Genomic DNA, 20,489 nt, shown 5'->3' with positions numbered 1-20,489 from the left:
TTCGGGTAAAACAGTTTCGTCCGAATTTCTTTTTGGTTACTTGATGACTGAAAACGTCTAGTTTTGCTACCTCAAAGTTCCTGAACTCCATCATACCCGTTACTCACTGTTCCCCCAATAATCTTCATAACCCGTCAACCACATAGATATTTTTCTACCTCACCCTGAAGCATCCTATTTCTACAATAGTATGTTCTATTTTTTTTAGGGAAAATAATTCATCGGCTGGAAAACGGCTTGGAGTTTCGTGAAGAAATAATGGAAATACGATAAGAACACCAGATCTTTCCATCCCAATTCCACCCGCAGCAAAACTTCGTTAGGCTGTTCTTCCACAATAAGCTCCGAAACATCAGTAGCATTGAATATTTAATTGCTCAAGTCCCTCTGAATGCAGACTCCTTCCTTTTTGAAATGTTTGGTTGACTATAGTCCTCTCCCCAAACGTTATCAAGCCTCAGCTGCTTTAACCAACAGTAAAATGGTTGAATGCAAGACTTTTTTTTCCTTTCTGAACGACAGTGATAGTATAAAAATGACATGTTCTAAAACCACTACTGTTCTCAATGCCTCCTAAATGGCTTGTAATTGCGTGTATCACTAGCCTAAAGGATTAATATAGTTTAGGGAATGGTTAAGCAGAAAGGTCACGGCTCGAGGTTACAAGGCAGGCAGCACGTGACACAGCGTGACGTAGGGAGAGACATGTTTACATCAACTGAAATTAAACTCGATTTTTTAGAAAGCTCTAATCATAATACAAGGTGCTAATGTTGCTAGACTAACGGAACATGACAGATTTAAAAATGTGTTTTCTGAAAATAGGCTATTTTTGGGTCTGTGTGGGGTTGTGACGTCATTGCGGCCATCTTGCCTGGAGAGGTGGTGGAGGAGCGGCACCGGGACTGGGACCGGGAGCAGCGGCAGCAGGCTCGAGCTGACAGCAAGGAGCAGAGAGAGAGAGAGAGAGAGAGAGAGAGAGAGAGGAGAAACACAGAGGGCTGTTGTATTAATACATGAAGGAGTGGGTTAGGGCTCGATAGCTGGACGTCGAGAAGGGAGGGATTGGGAAATCTAGCCCGAGGCAGGCTGTCGTAGCCGAGGGCCAGGCCGCTTCTTTGTGCGGTTTTCTCAAACCAATAGCCCGCTTTTTAAGAGTATGGGTGACCGAGAGCGCAGAGAGCGCGATTCGCTCACACTGACGGGTTTGACCGGGTTTGTGGTCTCGTCTTGACATGGGCGGAGAGTGACATTGAACGTTGGTCTGCAATAGATATATATATATATATATAAATAAATTATATATATATGTTAAACATAAACAGCTTAGGAAAGGAGGGAAAAGAGAAAACCAAAACAAAAAAAGGCAACAGCAGAAGCTCAACATCTGAGTGCAGGGGTCTGAAGGAACAAACATGATAAATGATTTAATTTTTTTTGTTTTGTTTTTCAGTGCAGGGAAATGTCAGGAAACGGGGTAAAGGTTTGCCACCATGGTGTCGATTGAATTCGTCTCTTTGATAAAAGTAGAAATGCCTTTTGCTTGGATTTTTGTTTGTTTGTGCCCAGGTGCCAATGAGCAGCGCCATGTAATTGATGTGCCAGTGCAATCTTCCTCTCTCCCTTTTATTGTCAGACCTTAAAACAACTAAAAATCTAGTCCAATATGTTTGAAGACAGCCATGTCAGAGGCTGTAGGTAGAGTTTTCAGGCAGATTTTAGTGTAAGAAGGCAAAATCCTGGCTAGTGTGTAAACATGGGATCTGGCTGCATCATTTCTGTGTCATCATTGGGCACGCACAAATTACAGTTAGGTGTTTAATTTGTTGGTTAGATTCATTGGCATCCATCATTGTAAACTAGTTTTAGTTCAACAGGTTAAAATCTAGCATAATTTGGATTGCTTTGTTTTGTAGGTTTTATTAATGTGAATTAAAAACACAGTCTAATCCCTGCACTCATGAAACCATGTATATATAGGGACTGTTATCATGATTGGACTCTGGCCTACGTTTATCCTAAGTTTTTGCACAACACAGTTTTAGACTTTCTGGTCTAGTAGTTGTGGTAGAATTTTTTTTTTCAGTTAGCACTACCAGACTTGTTTGTTCTGTTGCGCTGTTTTCTTTTGAGAGAAGTTGCCCCTGCTAGATTTTGTCAGTTTCTGCTAAGCTAGAAACAGGGTTGCCACTCATCCAAACAAAATGGGTGACCCAAACTCTCGGAAGAACCAGACTTTGAACCGACTGCGTGCTCAACTTAAAAAGAAGAATGAATCTCTGGCAGATCAGTTTGACTTCAAGATGTACATTGCCTTTGTATTCAAAGATAAGGTAGGAATTTTATCTAGTCTTGGCGCACATGGCATCATCAAAGTTTAATGGTTTGTACCCACCAAACATCAAATTCTTTAACATTGGCATGAGAATAAGTATATTGAATTTTTATTTAAGTTCTATTATTAGACTGCATTTTCCCTGAAGTTTCAAATCTCTGAAAGCTACATTGTTAGTTTCAGGCAGACAGAGTCTCATTGACATTATTTGGAGCTGTGAATTCACACTATGGTATATAACATCCAAGTTATGCACTACCTTGTTCCAAAATTAGTTTTTGATTAAATCTAATAACATTCGCAGTTCAGCTTCGATCTAATCTTAATGCTTCACCCTTAGCACAAAGTGAGGAATAACCTTTAAATATTGTACTGAGAAAACTTGCTTAGTAGAATGGCTTCCATTTACGTGACCTACTCCTGTTGTTTTTCCTATCGTCTGGCTTGTCCCTTCGTATGTTCACATGCTTACTTTTGTTTTTATATTCATTTATAGAATGTGGGCTTTCCTGGCTGGCCAGCATTTATTTTCCGCCCCTAGTTGCCCTTAAAATGGTGAGCTGCGTTCTTGAACCGCTGCAGTCTGTGTGCTGTAGCTTGACCCACAATGCCCTTAGGGAGAGAATTCCAGAATTATGACCCAGTGATAGTGGACAAACTGCAATATATTTCAAAATCATAATAGTGAGTGGCTTGGGGGGAAGCATGCAGGTGGTCGTGTTCCCATGTATCTTTTGACCTTGACCTTCTGGATGGAATTGGACTTGGGTTTGGAAGTTGCAAATGGTACTGAACATTGTGCAATCATCAGCAAGCATCTCCTGTGCTGAACCTATGATGAAAGGAAGGTCATTGATGAAGCAACTGAAGGTAGTTGGGCCTAAGACACTGCCCTGAGGAACTCCTGCAGAGATATGTCCTGGAGCTGATATGACTGACCCCTGATAACAACAACCTTCCTGCATACCAGGTATGATTCCAACCAGCAGAGAATTTGATACCCATTGATTCCTGTATTGCTAGGACTCCTTGATGCCACACTCAGTCAAATGCAGCCTTGATTGTCAACAGCTGTCACTCTCACCTCACCTCTGGAATTCATCTCTTTTGTCCATGTTTGAACCAAGGTTGTAATAAGGAGCTGAGTGAACCTGGTGGAACCCAACTGAGTATTGGTGAGCAGTGTGACTTGATAGTACACCTTCTATAACTTTATTGATGATTGAGAGGAGACTGGGGCAGTAATTAGCTCATTTGGATTTGTCAGGGCATAGTCTGGGCAATCTTCCACATTGTCAGATAGATGCCAACATTGTAACTGTACTGGAAGAACTTGGCTAGGAGAGTGGTAAATTCTGGATCATTAATTTCTGGCAATATTGAAAATGCATCAGGGGCCATAGCCTTTGCAATATTCACTGCCACCAACTCTTTTTTTTTAAAATATCACGTGGAGTGAATTGAATTGGCTGAAGACTGATATCTGTGATGCTGGGGACCACTGGAGGAAGCTGAAATGGATTATCCACTCAGCACTTGTGGCTGAAGATTGTTGTAGATGTTTCAACCTTATCTTTTGCACTGATTTGTTGGGCTCTTCCATCATTGAAATTAGGGTTATTTGGGGAGCTCTCTCCTCCAGTGAGTTATTTGATTGTCCACGACTATTCATGACTGGATGTGGCAGAATTGCAGAGCTTAGATCTGATTAGTTGGATGTGGAATCTCTTAAGTGATAGAGAGAGTTATGTGTGCTGTTTGGCACACAAGTAGTCCTGTTTGGTAGCTTCACCAGGTTGACACCTCATTTTCAGGTATGCTTGGTGCTGCTCTTGACATGCACTCCTATACTCTCCATTGAGTGGGAGTTGATCCCCTGGCTTGGTGGAAATGGTTGAGTGAGGGATATGTTAGGCACTAGGTTAACGACTGTGTTAGAGTACAGTTCTGCTGTTGATGACCCACAGTGCCTTGTGGGTGCCCAGTCTTAACTGGGGCAGCATGGTGGCTCAGTGGTTAGCACTGCTGCCTCACAGCACCAGGGTCCCAGGTTCGATTCCAGCCTCGGGTGACTGCCTGTGTGGAGTTTGCAAATTCTCCCTGTGTCTGTGTGGGCCCCCTCCGGGTGCTCCGGTTTCCTCCCACAGTCCAAAGATGTGCAGGTCAGGTGAATTGGCCATATTAAATTGCCCATAGTGCTAGGTGCATTTGTCAGAGGGAAATGGGTCTGGATGAGTTACTCTTCGGAGGGTTGGTGTGGACTTGTTGGGCCGAAGGACCTGTTTCCACGCTGTAGGGAATCTAATCTAATCATCTGTTTGAAATCTGTCCCTTTTCATGATGAGTATTTTCAGTGTGAGGGCAGGACTTCATCTCCACAAAAGTTGCACGATGTAGTCTCAAATTAGTGTCAATTTGGCAATTAGACAACCAAATTTGTAGATATCTACTTTGCATTTTTGAACACCTGCTTTAATGTACTTATTTGAGTGTTATTTCACACTGCGGAAACCACATTATGTACCTGTAATCACTCCAGACATCTCTCTCAGCTTTCATCACCATCTTGGGACATGAACATGCCATTTTGCCAGACAGGCTTGTTTGCCTTTCAGTGAATGACTTGCGAAACAGCCAAATATCTTTTAAGTGAATTTTGTCCATATACCCAGCGCTAACAAGAATCTGTCAAACTGATCTAAAATTAAAAATTGAAATACCTTGAATTGTCATTTTCTGAAGTTCCAAACTTTTCTTCCCTTTGTCTGCAGAAATAGTTCCTAATTTCACTTTTGAGGGGTCTGATGCAAATTTTTTGGGAATGTCCGTTGTCATAGATTCTTCAAATTATATTGATTTTTGTCCTGTCTGCTTATATTAATTTTGGTCAAAATCAAATCTTAATAGACTTAACTCCAGCACTTAATTTAATCCTTAGTATCCAGGTATCATTCTCATAAGCCTCCACTCTTAATTCCTCAAAGGGTGGTATATCCTTCCTAAAGGTATAGTGTCCAAAACTAAATACTTGAGTTGTAGAGATGTACAGCACGGAAACAGGCTGTTTGGTCCAACTTGTCCATACCGACCAGATATTCTAACCTAATCTAGTCCCATTTGCCAGCACTTGGCCCATATCCCTCTAAACCCTTCCTTTTCGTATACCCATTCAGATGCCTTTTAAATGCTGCAATTATACCATGCTTCACTACTTCCTGTGGCAGTTCATTCTATACTAGCTCAACTCTCTGCATGAAAATGTTGCCCCTTGGGTCCCTTTCATATCTTTCCCCTCTTTACCCTAAACTTATGCCCTCTAGTTCTGGATGACTCCACCCCAGGGAAAAGACCTTGTCTATTTCTTGAATCCATGTCCCTCGCGATTTTATAAACCTCTAAAAGGTCACCCCTCAGCCTCCCACACTCCAGGGAAAAAGCCTCTCCCGATAGCTCAAACCCTCCAACCCTGGCAACATTCTTGTAAATCTTTTCTGAACCCTTTCAAGTTTCACAAAATCCTTCCAATAGGAAGGAAACCTGAATTGCACGCAATGTTCTAAAAGTGGCCTACAATCGCAACACAACCTCCCAACTCAATGCTCTGACCATTAAAGGAAAGCATGCCAAATGCGGCCTTCACTATCTTATCTACCTGTGACTCCACTTTCAAGGAAACCTGAACCCGTACTCCAAGGTTTCTTTGTTGAGCGACACTCCCTAGGACCTGACCATTAAGTGTGTAAGTCATTTTAAGATTTGCTTTTCCAAAATGTAGCACCTCACATTTATCTAAATTAAACTCCATCTGCCACTCCTCAGCCCATAGGCCCATATCATCAAGATCCCATTGTACTGTCAGGTAACCTTCTTCGCTATCCACTATACCTCCAATTTTGGTGTCATCTGCAAACTTACTAATTCTACTTGCTGTGTTCACATCCAAATCATTTATATAAATGACAAAAAGTAGTGGACCCAGCGCCGATCCTTGTGGTACTCCGCTTCTCCAGATCCGATTCTGTTGCAACTTTGTATAGCCATAGCCTAACATTTAATCCTCTATTCTGTTTGATATGAACAGCCTTTCTGATTATTTTCTGTTTCATTTCATAACATTTAATCTTATCTACCTAAACACTCCAATGTATGTGGACATGCACTGTTTCTAGCTTCTCACCAATTAGAAAGTAGTCTCTTTCCTTTTGTTTTTGATGTTCTCTGACACTCAACCCTACTTCATGACTACTTCTCTCAAGTTCTCCAGTAGTCAGAATTCTTGTCCAGCTTTAATACTGATGTGCAGAAATTTCTCTCACTTAATATTGGGAAAACTAAAGCAATTCTTTTTGCTCTGAGTCATTGACTTTATCCCTTCTTTTTCAGTTGCTTGTTTGCAACCTTAGTGATGTATTTATTACAAACATGACTCTTGAACTTGTTCAAACAAAACTCTGCTGTCCATGTCCTAAAAGTTCCATTCCTTCAGCTTCTGTGTTTGCTTAATCCAAGCCTATATGTAAACAATGTCTTACTCCTCCCTCTTATCTCCTATAGCCCCATAACTGTCAGATATCTGTACTCTTAATTCTGGATCCTTCTTCCGGGATTTTAATTAGTGCACTGTTGGCAACTGTGTCTTTAGCTGTTTAGACAGATTTCTGAAGTCATTTTCCTCCTTTTTTAAGGTGCCTCTTAAAACCCACTTTGACCAAGCTTTTGGCCACCTGCCCAAATATCTCTCCTTGTAATAACTTATCGCAGGAGTTTTGTATTCCTGTTGGAAGTGCCTCGAGTGCTTTAGGGTGTTAAAAGTGCTTTTAAACATGTTTGTTTTTCTCAATCCAAAGTGGATTATTTCTTTTATTTCCCTTGAAATGTGTTTTCTATAATTTTATTCATTTAATTTATTAGTATCTTTAATTTTACATTAGTATATACAGAAACAGTGCATGTCCACAGACATTTGAGTGTCTAGATAGATACGATTTAATGTTATGTTAGCAAACTTAGATAGCCTTCGGTCCTGTCAATTAAGTCATTTATAAAAAATTGTGTTGAGGTACCATGAGTCAGTCCAGTCTTGACCAAGTATCTACCCATTATTTCTTATTTTGTTGCCTGCTGCTCAACCAATCTCCTAACCAAATTAATCATTTGCCTCAATTTCACCATTTCAGCTTTAGCTAACAGTCTCTTCTATCAAATTCCATCTGCAAGTACATATAAATAACATCCATAGTGATTTCCCTGACTCTGGCTTCAGCATTTTTGCAAAATATTTGGCAAGGTTTTTCATACATAAACTCAAATAATACAATTAAGGTCAAGTGCATGCATGTGAAGGGGTCTTGTGGCATGGTGGTATTGGTTCTACTTCTGGGACAGAAGGTTTAGGTTCAAATTCCATCTCTGGATGTGATGACTATGAAGATAACATAACATATCTAAACAGACTGATGAAAATCAGAGAACCTTGCTGGCACAAGCTGAGTGGAATCAAGATAAATCTGTAATGTTTCATTCTGTGAATAAGTGTATACCGAGGTAAAGACTGGCTATCAAAAATATACATGACTCATGACTTAAGAGTCCATGTTCATTCTCAGCTGAACATTTTCAAGGTGTTCGTTGACCTTCGGTTCCAATGCTTTCTCAACAAATGCTCGGTTAACGTTGTTTTTTTTTCTTCTCATCTTTCGTAATAGCAGAATGATAGGCACAATTTTCCAGTCTAAAGGAATGACTCTGAATAATAGAATTTTGGGAGAATATAGTTGGAACATCTGCAATGTTTTCTCCCTCTTTTTTGTTTGAATCCTAGAATGGAAGTTATCTGGCCTGGAGATTTGTTACTCATTAGTGCCGTTACTACTGCTGTTTTGTTTAATTTTGGCGTGTCTCTAATCCTACTTCAACATTAGTTACCCCAAGATATTTTTAGGTTCCATGTTCTGTCTTACCTCTTTATTTGTCATTGTTTTTAATGCTCCTTGAGCACTGATCTTTCCTTGTTTTTAACAGATTCACTTAGCTGTTTTGCAGTACTCTTTTTCAAGCAATTGGTTGAACACACATAGTATGACTTTGTTGAAATGGTTTGCTTCCATCTGCTGGATTGTTTCTAAGTGAAGGTTGATGAGTCCACTGTTTGAATTTCTTCAGCCTATCTATTTACAATTTCAGGAATTCATTATAACCTGTTATTTTTCAGCAAGTTCAATGGAAGGGAACAATATGAAATGGAAGCTAATACTCTGGATTTAGGAAAGGCTGACATCAGTGGACTGAGACAGATTCCTGTAGTATCCTGAGCAAATCTGGTAAAAGCTAAAACAGCAGAATAATAGTTGGGTGGTACATTTTGTGATTAACCAGTTTATACCTCCAGGCACAAGAGGTTTGCATGGCAAAGACATTGGCAAACAATAAAGGGAAGATAATTTTAAAAAGAAACTGGGTGAAAAGCATGCATAAATAAAAAGGGGGAAAAAATCCATCTTACAATTTTTTTCTGACCAAAATCAATTTTGTGGCATTCTTTTTGAGCCGAGAGTGTGCTCCTGGAAAAGCACGGCAGGAATTCATGATGAAGGGCTTATGCCCAAAACGTTGATTCTCCTGCTCTTCGGATGCTGCCTGACCTGCTGTGCTTTTCTAGCACCACACTCTCGATTCTGATCTCCAGCATCTGTAGTCCTCAATTTCTCCTTGCGTTCTTTTTGAGTTGGGTATCTTACCAATGATTGATGTGGAGGTGCTGGTGTTGAACTGGAGTGGACAAAGTTAAAAATCTCACAACAACAAGTTATAGTCCAACAGGTTTATTTGGAAGTACAAGCTTTCAGAGCACTGCTGTTTTGTCAGGTAGTTTGTGGGACAGGATCTTGGGACGCAAAATTTATAGTAAAGGATCAAGATTCTAGGATTTGCATATTAATGAATTGAAACCTGCAACCCCATTCTAAGGGATTAAAGACTTAACAGCAATCTAGTTTTGTTCAATACATTGCATCAGTTGTATGACACTTGGATCTTTTGCTATAAATTCTGTGTCTTATGATCCTGCTCCCACTAGCTACCTGATGTCGGAGCAGTGCTCCAAAAGCTTGTACTTCCAAATAAACCTGTTGGACTATAACCTGATGTTGTGATTTTTTAACTTTGTACCAAGGATTGTCATTAGTCACTTTTTAATGCGAATGATTTGTAATGTGCCTTTCTTGTAAGCTAGTTTTAAAGTGCAATGCTATTTATTTTGTTAAGGACCTAACTTTTTTATTTTCAATGGTGACTTCTGTCAATAGGTCACTAGAGTTTTGAAGAATTCTGTGGCTTCTTTATCTTCTAGCCAAGTCAGTTAAATACTAGCACAACAGATGTGAGCTCAATCAAATTTTATTTTACAAGTATCACCAAGCTACTACTCCATCTTTATATGGGTTTAATGGGGGTGTTTCATAAAATGCCACAAAAGGCCAGTTAATAATTGGGCTTCAGGTATAGGAGGGCCATTTGTCAACTTGGGTTTTAAAAAAAGTTGGTGGAAGGACCAAAAACAGTTGTGGTAAATGGTTACCTTTCAGACGGGAGACTAGTAGGCAGTGGTGTTCCTGAAGTGTTACGTCGATCATTTTTTTCTGACAAATATAGGTAAGTGACTCCGATATTGGAATGTAGCATAAAATTGCAAAACTTACTGATATCAAACTTCGAGGAGTGGCAGACAATAAAGGTATCAATTGAGTGCAACATTGGTTGGCCTGCAGAATGTGTTTTTAGAATTTAATGAAAGGAAGTGAGAGGGAGTTGGCACATGACACTAATATAGACTTCGTGGCACAGTTCTGAAGAGTATGCAGGGTTTAACAAAGACCCAAGTGTGCATGTACATAAATCTTTGAATGTGTGATTCCAGGCTTTGATATTAGAAGCATTGAGTGCAATAGCAGAGAAGTTATGTTAAATCCTTAAAGCTCTAGTCAGGCCATGGCTGGAGAACTATTTCCAATTCTGATCACTGTACTCTATCAAAGAAGTTTGAATCCTTATTGTGTGGAGAAGATTTTCACTCCTTGCTTATCGAGTATCCATTTGTCTGTGCCTGAGACAAATTTAGAGACTTTGCTTTCACTGTCTTTTGAGGAACAGCATTTAAAAGGTTCAAATCCTCTAAAGTATTTCTCAGCTGTCATAAATAGGTGACTCCACACTTTTAAATTATGACCTGTAGTTCTGTGCCATTAATGACTCGATATGGAACATTGTATGTAGGATATGATATTCTGGATTTTTTTTTGCCCTTTCTAAGGACTAATCAAATTGAAAGTAGTCATTGATAGGAGTTGAGTTGAAAGGATCTGGTCCAGGTGGATTGGAATCGGTTAAAGCAGTAAATGAATAATGGAAGGCTTTCAAAGACAGAATGTTTGGGTACAGACTGGTTATATTCTTGACTTGGTTCTCTGTCTCCCTTTTTTAAAAAAACCAAAGGATGTGTGTTTTTTTTTCTTAACTGCTTTCTCGGCTTGTCTTACCATATGCAAGCATTTCTTACCCCATAAGATCTGACTACTATTTTGGCTGATATCGTCTCCCTTGATTTTCCTGTCAAATGGAGTGGTTTTAAGCTTGGAGAATGAGCAATATAGCATTTGTGATTCAGCTAGACCTTGCAATCAATATGTTGACTAGTAACTCCCATATACTTTTGCGTTTGAGCCCATGTAACTAGTTCGTATCCTACAGGAAGAATGCATGGAAAAAGAGGATATAAAACATGGTGTGCAGTTGAAGCTTTACTGGTATCCATGTGATCCAGGATAGGAAATCATTGTGAGCCTAATTCCATGTGGAATTGTATGGAAAATTACAAAGGACAATGAGACGATGTTGGAGAGTGGAGATGAGAAAGTGGTCAGAAAGAGTTGGTCATTGTTCTGTCTCTGACCATGAAGCAGGTTTTACTAGATTATGGGTAATCATACATTCTTATTGGAAGCTGTAAACTCCAGTTTTTCAATTTTGTATTGGTTGATTTCAGTACCAATATTTACCTACAGGGAGGAACTAGATTTAGGAAAGTTTTCTGATTGATTGTAGGTTACTAATTGTCTACATTCATAACCATATCAAATATTTATCATTTAGAATTCAATGATATTATTAGTAAATGACTTGTACTGTATTGACCTGCTGAGTTACTCCAGTGCTTTGTTTATTTCCAGCATCTGCAGTATTTTGTTTTTATTTTCATTTTTTCCTGTGAAAGAGATTCCTCATGGTATACGGTTTTCCCACCTTAAACATTTGAGCAGGATAAGAGTATGGCAAGCACTACGTCAGAAGGTGTAGTGACACTTAAACATTGAATTCAGTATCACAAAATCTCATTTTAACTATGACTTTTTTTTGCCAAGAACTCTTATGTCAATTATGGTCAAAAGCTTAATTTTAGAACTTTTACAACATTCCAAAGATATGCTATATTCTAATAATATCCTGATTCATGTCATGATTAATTGCAGTTAAGCTCTATCAACTAGAAATGCTCTGTTCTGTGACTTGTCCATATTAATATTTCATAATTTAGTGAATTGACTCTTGAAGCAATGTGCTTAATGTTGACTCTTGCTGTGGGGTTCTGTTTCAGAAGAGTGCAGAATTTAGAAATGAAGAGCTGGGACTTATACAGTCTGCATTTGAGGTGTCAGATGGGCATGCATTTTTGAAGCTGAGAAATTGACAGTTTAACAGATAAATCAATAGATGGATAAAGGAGGGGAAACTAATGCTGTTGTAGTAGAGCAGGCACGTGAAAGCAGAAATTCTGTTTGAATACAAGATAAACATCTGGTAGCGTTGAATCATGCTTCCATGTTGCACTTGCTATTTAATTGTGTAATCTGCATCTCCTCTTTTCATCTTGTTAACACACGCATGCATACTATTTGACTGATTCTTCTGAATTAAATTGATTCCATGTGTTGTTGTTGGGTTCTTTTCATGCTGACTTTCATTTTACCTCTAAACAAAGCATTAGTCCTAGTTTTCTTTGAAAATTATTTGAGTGGAAATTATTCCTTTAAATTCATGATGGCATGAACTAAATTGTCAGTTGCTTTATTTTAAAGCTTTTGTCTTCAATCTTGAAAATTAAGCCTTGTAAACTAACCAGGATTAATACTATAATTTAGTTTTGTAAGCTTCCCCTTGCTTTCAAAGTCTTTTGAGGCAAAAATGCTACAATGAATTGAAGTGAATGCTATAAATCTGAAGAAGAAATGTCCCAACATGGGACAATATACAACAAATCACTGTCCTTGAGCTCAATAAATAACTAGGCCTTTGTGAAATGAGGTTTTGTTCTTAATGTGTTCTTTTCATCCCTGGTGTGAGAAGGGCTAACTGTTGGATCATTGTTCAGTCTAAATATTACAGTTTCGGTCTAAGATGTTCTGCTTTGATACTTTTAAAAAGAGAAATTTGAAAATTTTGTTGGTTCTTTGTGTTTTAAAGAGTTTGATTTATAGTATTTTTTTTAAAGAAGAAAAAGTCGGCACTATTTGAAGTGGCTGAAGTGGTACCAGTTATGACCAATAACTATGAAGAAAATATCCTCAAAGGCGTACGGGAGTCCAGCTACTCCTTGGACAGTTCCATAGAGCTGTTGCAGAAGGATGTAGTGCAGCTTCACGCACCTCGCTACCAGTCCATGCGCAGAGTGAGTAAATGATGCTTTTTATTTCACTAGAATATTTTAAAAGTTCTGACTTGTTTTAGACCAGAACATAGTCTCACATCTGGTAACGCAAAAAAAAAACTTGAAATCAAAAATTGAAATGAAAAATACTAGAATGACATAGCAGCTCTTTACTTTGAGGCTCATGCTTTATTAAACCATCTTTTGTCAATAGAAGAAAAACTATTAATGTTCTTGCACATGTATGACCACTGGTTCTAATGCAGACTTTATCCTTATTCTGTTGTTTCTGTATTGCATCAAAGCCGTATCTAGTATCCAGCTTGATGTTGACCTGAAATTTGGAGATGGAGTTTGTCTGTCAAAGTGGGGTTTGGCCACTCCAAACTCTGACCCAGAGTGGGGAATGCTACCATTAAGGCAAATATTTTGCTGTTGTTCAATATTTTTGTACAACCGTGGTTGCTGAAATTGATATTCAGTTGTGTTGGGTAAAGCCAAGTACTTTTATTCTCTAACAAGATTGACTTATTTATACATTTGCGTCCTTCTGTTACCAATTTATCAAACACATAGGTGATGCCAGTAAAACAAAACTAAGAAAATTAGTAGTTCTTTATTAATTCGAAATTGAATTAGTAGTTCAGGAAATCTGAAAAGATTAGGACTAAAAATTTCAATATTTGATGCTGCTGATCTTGCAATCTAATTAATCAAATATGAAAAAACATCTACCTTTAAATGAGTCTTGTAGATTTTTGTATTGATGCAATGCAGTAATCACAACTTCTAGTAATTCGTTTCATGTTTAAGTTGGTTGATAATTATAATCGATTATCTTTATGAATTGTTCAAGTCACTTCACATCGATGCAATCTCAGCATTATAAATTGGCCTTTTAAACCATTCAACAGACTTATTTGATTTGGAGAGACAGGAATCCCTGAAACTTTTGCTCCTAGTGACAAAGATATTGACTAACCATAAAATGTAATCTGGAGAATAATTGAGAATATGCTCATCTGTGGGGAGCAATTTAATTTTGGGAATAATTTTGATACTCATGATAAATTTTTAACTCACAAAAGAACATTTGGATTGTTATGTAGGCTGTCACTGAAAATAAAAGATGCTTCCAACCTTTTGGATTATAAAGAGTACTGTGATAGGCACTTGAAACTTGTGTTGGAATACACAATGCCTTTGACCTTCAGATTATATTGTAGTTTTGAGCTATACCCAAATTATCGAACTTGATCAGGAAATATGGCTCCGATTGGGGTTACTGAAATTGTAGTGACTGTTTCTGTTAAAAACATTATTTAATGCTTATGTGGGAATTTCCCTCCTCTGTTAGGATGTAATTGGCTGTACACAGGAGATGGACTTTATCCTTTGGCCACGGAATGATATAGAAAAGATGGTCTGTCTCCTGTTCTCCAAGTGGAAAGGTACAGATGGTGAGCCTTTCAGGCCTGTTCAGGTACTAGTTCACTGCACATTCTTACACAGTTATGTAGAACTCATTCTGTCTTATGTCGTTTTCCCTCTGGGAAAAATTGATCTTGTCTGTAAATTTCCTGAGCATATTGGCAATTGCTAGCTTTTTTCAGTTGGTTCAATGATTTTTGTACAGATGTTGCAAATTATTTACTTGTGTCTGACTACATGGGATTTATTTCAAACATCACTCATGTCACTTGCGTTTTGATGAAATGGATGTCTGTTGTACCTGCAATGTTATTTTGACTGGTACTGTTGCTTTTTTTTCCCTCACTTTTCATATTGTCTCTTCTGACAGCATCAACATTTTTCTGGATACAATTTTATAGATGCTAAGTACCACAATCCCTTACTGGATACTTTTTGAATCACGCATTTTATCTTTCAGTGCCATTTATTGTAAAATATTTGCTGTTCATGCAGGCCAAGTTTGAGTTTCATCATGGCGATTATGAGAAACAGTTTCTGCACATACTTAGCCGGAAGGATAAGGCAGGACTCATCATAAACAACCCATGCCAGTCCATCTTTCTGTTCATTGATCGGCAGCACTTGCAGGTGATTATAACGTTGATTTCTTGGTGCTTTTTTTTCCGAAAGTTTTTCAACTTGAACTATTGCTTAACTAAGGGCATGTGAAAATAGTGATATATGGTTCATTTTTAATTAAGTAGTCTCATGCTTGGTTGTTTGATTATTATTGTAAATTATGTTTTGTGAATTAAAGTCACATGGTTTGCATTATAAATTGGCCTTTAAACCATCCATCAAATTTTATTTGATTTGGAGAGACAGGATTACCTAGACACCACAAGGAATTCCTGAAACTTTGAACTTGCTTTGTAGCAGCATTTTGGTGGAATTGTCCAAATCCTAGCAACCGTTCTGTGTAACAGTTCCTCTCTTACCATCCCATTTAATTATTCATAGGTTTTCTTAGTAGAATTTCTGAGGCAGTTCAGATTTGTGTGAATTTGTTGACTTGTTTTATGAGATTGTTTCTTTTGCAGATTTGTTTGCTGTAAAAAAGCTGTTTGTCTAATTTGACTTGGCAGAATGCCTTTTTTTTAATACATTCAGATTGGATAATTTCAGTATTTTTAAAGAGTTAACTTGGAAATTACCTACTAATTTTGGTTAAGGTTCCACCTAATAACAGACCTTCAGAATTGAAATGCTGCATTTGACTCTGGATGGTGAGGGTTATGAAGAGAATGAGAGAGAGAGATTAGGTGAGATGAGATTAGGTGTAGTGTACTTTGTATGTTCACCATCTCTTGGGGTATACTGACTGACTATAAGATTTTAAGTGTGAATGGAAACTTGGATGAGCTATCGAAGATTGAATTCAGTCTCTTTAACACATGCAGTGTGGTCTCAGAAGAGACAGAGAAATCTTGCAGAGATGGGGGAGTGAAAGAGAAAGAGACAACTTGGAAGGAATTTTATAAGTATAATAAAGTAGTAGGGCAGTACGGTGGCACAGTGGTTAGCACTGCTGCCTCACAGCGCCAGAGACCCGGGTTCAATTCCTGCCTCAGGCGACTGACTGTGTGGAGTTTGCACGTTCTCCCCGTGTCTGCGTGGGTTTCCTCCGGGTGCTCCGGTTTCCTCCCACAGTCCAAAGATGTGCAGGTCAGGGTGGATTGGCCATGCTAAATTGCCCGTAGTGTTAGGTAAGGGGTATGGGTGGGTTGCGCTTCGGCAGGGCGGTGTGGACTTGTTGGGCCGAAGGGCCTGTTTCCACACTGTAAGTAATCTAATCTAATCTAAAATGACTCGGGAATTCAATGGACTGGATGGAATTCATTTTAATTGTTTCTCACTATTCAAGCAAACGCTGTCATAAACGTGGTACTGTTGTATTCATTAAATAAGATGAAGCAATTTCTTTAATGAGAAGGAAGCATTCTAATTTGGATTTGTAGCCAGTGTGCATTTTTTTTCCTCCTGCAGGGAGACTTTGGACTTTGCCTTATACTGTTTGCATATTGGTGTGGGCTAATCGAAATGGCGATTAGAAAGCTATCATCTTAGCTGTATGTAGAAGCAAGAATTTATTTCCAAATGTTTTAAATGTAGGAATTTTTATCCATCCCTGCCAAAAATATGTTTTCCATCTCAAATTTAGTTTAATTTCTCTTCCCTGGTGTAGTAAAGCGCTGCATTAATGTATGGATGTAATAATGCATTCTTCATGGTCTGAAATCCTGTTGGTACTACCCCAAGACAGTAAATCGAGCTATTTTCCACATCAATGTGCAGTCTTCTCGTTGGTCCCAAAGCTGATAAATACAAAAATTCAATAAAACGAAGAACTGATGCTAAAGATCTTAAACGAAAACAAACATTGCTGGTAAAACTCAACAGGTCTGACCGCATCTGTAAAGAGCAAGGAGAAATAAAATTGAGTTCAGTGACCCTTCAAAGGTAATGGCTAGGAAAAGGTGACCTTTACGTAGATGACCAGGAGGGGTTAGGGGAATGAGTGGACAAGTCAAGGCAGAGCCTGGAAAGAGAAAGTTGGGCAGATGAAAGGATGGTTGATAGCAGGGAAAGGAGAAAAGCTGATTCTGGGGACCATGAATAGGTGAAATGAGTTTGCTCTGCTGAAAGCAGCCCACATGACATGGCTTGGGGTGAGTGGATAGAGGACACAGAAGGAGATGTTCAAGCTTTAAAATTATTGAACTCAATATTGGGTTCTGAAGCCTGCAAGACCCTCAAGTGGAAAGTTAGATGCTGTTGTTTCAGCTTGTGCTTAGCCTTGCTGGTGCATTGCAGCAGGCCTGAGAGACACAAGTTGGCCAGGAAAAATGGCAATCTGTTGAAGTGGTAGACAGCTGGAAACTTAGTAACTTTTACAGACAGAATGTCAGTGTTCTGCAAAGTCTGAATTTCATCTCCCTGATGTAGGGGAGACCACATTATGAGTAGTGAATCTAGTAGATTAGATTTGAGTGAAGGCCAAGTACATTGCTGCGTTACCTGGAAGGTGAATCTGGAGAGTTGGATAGTGAGGAGGGAGGAAGTAAATGCGCAAGAGATACACCTATTGTGATTGCATGGGAAGGTATTTTTGGGGGGGGGGGCTGTTGGGAGTGAAAGAGGAGTAGACCAGAGGATACTGTCCCTTTTTTAAAAAAAAGCTAATAGCGATGGGGAGGGGAATGTGTCTGTTGATGGTGTCCTGCAAGAGATGAAAGAAATGGCAGCTACTGATCCTTTGGATGTGGTCTGATGGGGTGGAAAGTGAGGATCAGAGGATCCTTTTGGTATTTTGGAAAAGAGAAGGCCTGAGGTCAGAAGCCAGACACAATGAAGGACCCTGTCAACTACGAAATAGGGAAACCCTTGATTTAGAAAAAAAAATGGACATTTAAGTCCCCTGAGTAGAGGGTACATCATAACAGATGTGGCAGAGAAACTGGGAAAATGGGATGGAGTTCTTTTAGGAAACAGGGTGTCAAGATGTATAGTCCAGGTAAGTGCAAAAGTCCGTCGCGTTCGAAGTGGCAAGCCTACCCACTGAAATAGAGATGTCAAGGAAGGGAGAAGTCACAAATGGATCAGGTGAAGATGAGAGGGTGGAAGTTGAAAGCAAAATAGATCAATCATTCCAATTCTGAATGAGAGGGATGCAGAACCGACTATGTCATTGATGTACTGGAGAAGTGTGTGGGGAGGACTCTGAGTAGGTTTGGAACAAGGTATGTTCCATGTATCTCACAAAGAAACAAACCTAACTGAAGTCCATATGTGTACCCACACCACACTTTTGATATGAAGAAAGTGAGTGAGTTAAATGAGAAGTTGCTCAAAAAGTGAATGAGGCAATTTAAATCTGTGGTTGGTCTGTAAGTTCAAAGTAACTTGAACTTAATCAAATTGGGCTTTAAAGAATAAAAATACTTATCGCAATATGTTGAAGGTGCCTGGAACACATTTAGATAGATCTTGTGACCCTTGAACTTTGAGCACTTCCAGACAATGTGGGCATTCAAAGAAAATCAGTGCAGTTCTTCCAAACTCTGCACACTGACTTTTGAAATAGGTGCATGTTAGTGATCTAGCTTTGATTTACACTTAAGGCAGCTGTATGTTAAATTTGAAGTCATTTATTTTGTATCTGAACAGTCATGGATTTTTATTTTTGTTTTTGTTTCTCAGACTCCAAAAACTAAGGCCATAATTTTCAAGTTGTGCAGTGTCTGTCTTTACCTGCCACAGGATCAGCTTACTCGTTGGGGAGTTGGAACCATTGAGGACCACCTCCGTCCCTACATGCCAGATTAGGGGCAGGAGCCAGCAAAATAGGGAAGATCATAAGAGCCAACAACAGTGAACTCACATTTCATCTTTGTTTCTGAGTTTAAAATGCTCCACTCATGAAAAGAACAGTCTGTTACAAAGCATACTCATCTTGAAATTTATTTTTTTTTCCATTATACGTATCTCAGAACTTTATTTCTTTAATGTATTGCCTGCACATTCACTGTAATAGGCTGCTTTGCAGTTAATCTGCATTGTGTCAACTCCACGTGGAAAACAAAAAGGTGAAATTTGAAGAGTGTTATACATTGATGCATACATACCAGAAATGTACATAATAGTCTTCTCGCTTGTGCTGGTTATGTACCCTGACAATTACTTTGGATATTAAGACGTAATGTTGGGGTGGGAAGTGCATTTGACAAGGATTTCAGCAATTAAAAGATACAACTTGTATGTTGTAAAGATGAAGGGCGTTAAAGCTGAATAGCACTATCTTTATGGTCCTGATAGATACATTTATATTGGGCATATACTGATCATAATTTAATGACAAGCAACTGAAGGGGTTGGGGGGAAAGAAATCTTAAAATATTCTTTTAAAAAATTCTTGTGTAATGTATGCCCCTGTACTTTGTGTGGGCTACATTTGCTGATGTGTTCTTTTTGGATCTCTTTCCCTGAGTTGCTATATAAACGTACAAAGGAGTTTTCCTTCTATTCTTTGGAGATTTTAGCAGGTTAACAATGGCCAAACTGCAGGTAACAGAACTGGAGTCTAAAGTAGCAAAACAGCTACAAAATCGTCACTAAAGTTCATTGTTACTGGATTTTTTTTAAAAAAGAGCCTTCCTGTAGCTGAGCAGCTGATTTACTAAAAAGCAAGTTTGGAACTATTATGAAGGTAGAAAGATGGTGCAAATATGCTGGTTGCTGATAACGCAACTGTGTAAAAATTAGAATAACTAATGGAGAAATTACCAGTACTTGCATTCAAGAAAATGCAACTAAAATTGCTTCTTTTAAAAAAAATCTTCTGCAGTCTTTCAATTTGGTTAAGGGGATTGTTTATAAGACTTGATTTTGAGCTTGTGCAATTAACATGAAGCAGGCTGCCGAGATGAATTGATGAGGAAATAGCTTTTCTGTGGAGCTGTGAGAAGTCTGAGCTTTCTGGGGTTATTTATGCATGCCTGCCACTTCAGATAAGAACAGCGCTAACCAGTAGCAAATTTGTACTCACCTGTTGAATTGGAAAAATGAAAATAAATCTTTAATCCTTATTCAGAATTGTCTGATGTGTATCTTGAAAGTTGGTTTGACTAACCTTTGATATACTATAACTGTGTTTGGAGATTTACACCATTTTACTGTTTTACAGTTTCTGGTTGGTTCAAAGGATATTATTTTCGTATTGTACTAACACCAAGAAGTTATTAGCAATAAACATCCAATCAAGAAAATGTAGTTTAAATATTAAGTCAGAGGCAGCAATTGGAAGTCATTGTTATTATCAGAGTCATCTCCAGTTTCCCTGTTTGCCTTTAACAATAATATGAATAAAATGTCGACATTCATGAGCTGGTTCTTAATTTTGACAGTTGCAAGTCTCGTGGAGAACTGTCTATCAATATACACAAGTACAAAAGCAAAATACTGTGGATGCTGGAAATAAAAATT

General features: G+C 38.5%; 1 protein-coding gene across 2 annotated transcripts; it reads left to right on the top strand.

Annotated features, from left to right (window-relative positions):
* The first annotated feature begins 868 nt into the window (after positions 1-868).
* LOC140465079 (uncharacterized protein C6orf62 homolog) lies at positions 869-20,092 on the top strand. 2 transcript variants are annotated; one of them, XM_072560930.1, is made up of 5 exons: positions 869-2,333; positions 12,882-13,055; positions 14,392-14,517; positions 14,961-15,095; positions 18,708-20,092. In XM_072560930.1, exons 1-5 carry the CDS (start codon positions 2,205-2,207, stop codon positions 18,831-18,833), a joined length of 690 nt encoding a protein of 229 aa, XP_072417031.1. In that variant the 5' UTR covers positions 869-2,204; the 3' UTR covers positions 18,834-20,092. The 2 variants fall into 2 exon arrangements, with proteins under 2 accessions (XP_072417031.1, XP_072417030.1); XM_072560929.1 differs by having other exon boundaries at positions 872-2,333; positions 12,879-13,055.
* Positions 20,093-20,489: the final 397 nt, after the last annotated feature.

The sequence above is a fragment of the Chiloscyllium punctatum genome, chromosome 41 (genome assembly GCF_047496795.1).
Source record: "Chiloscyllium punctatum isolate Juve2018m chromosome 41, sChiPun1.3, whole genome shotgun sequence".
In the NCBI taxonomy this organism is placed as follows: domain Eukaryota; kingdom Metazoa; phylum Chordata; class Chondrichthyes; order Orectolobiformes; family Hemiscylliidae; genus Chiloscyllium; species Chiloscyllium punctatum.
Note: the sequence above shows the minus strand (reverse complement) of the source record. Positions and strands in the feature narration are given on the sequence as shown.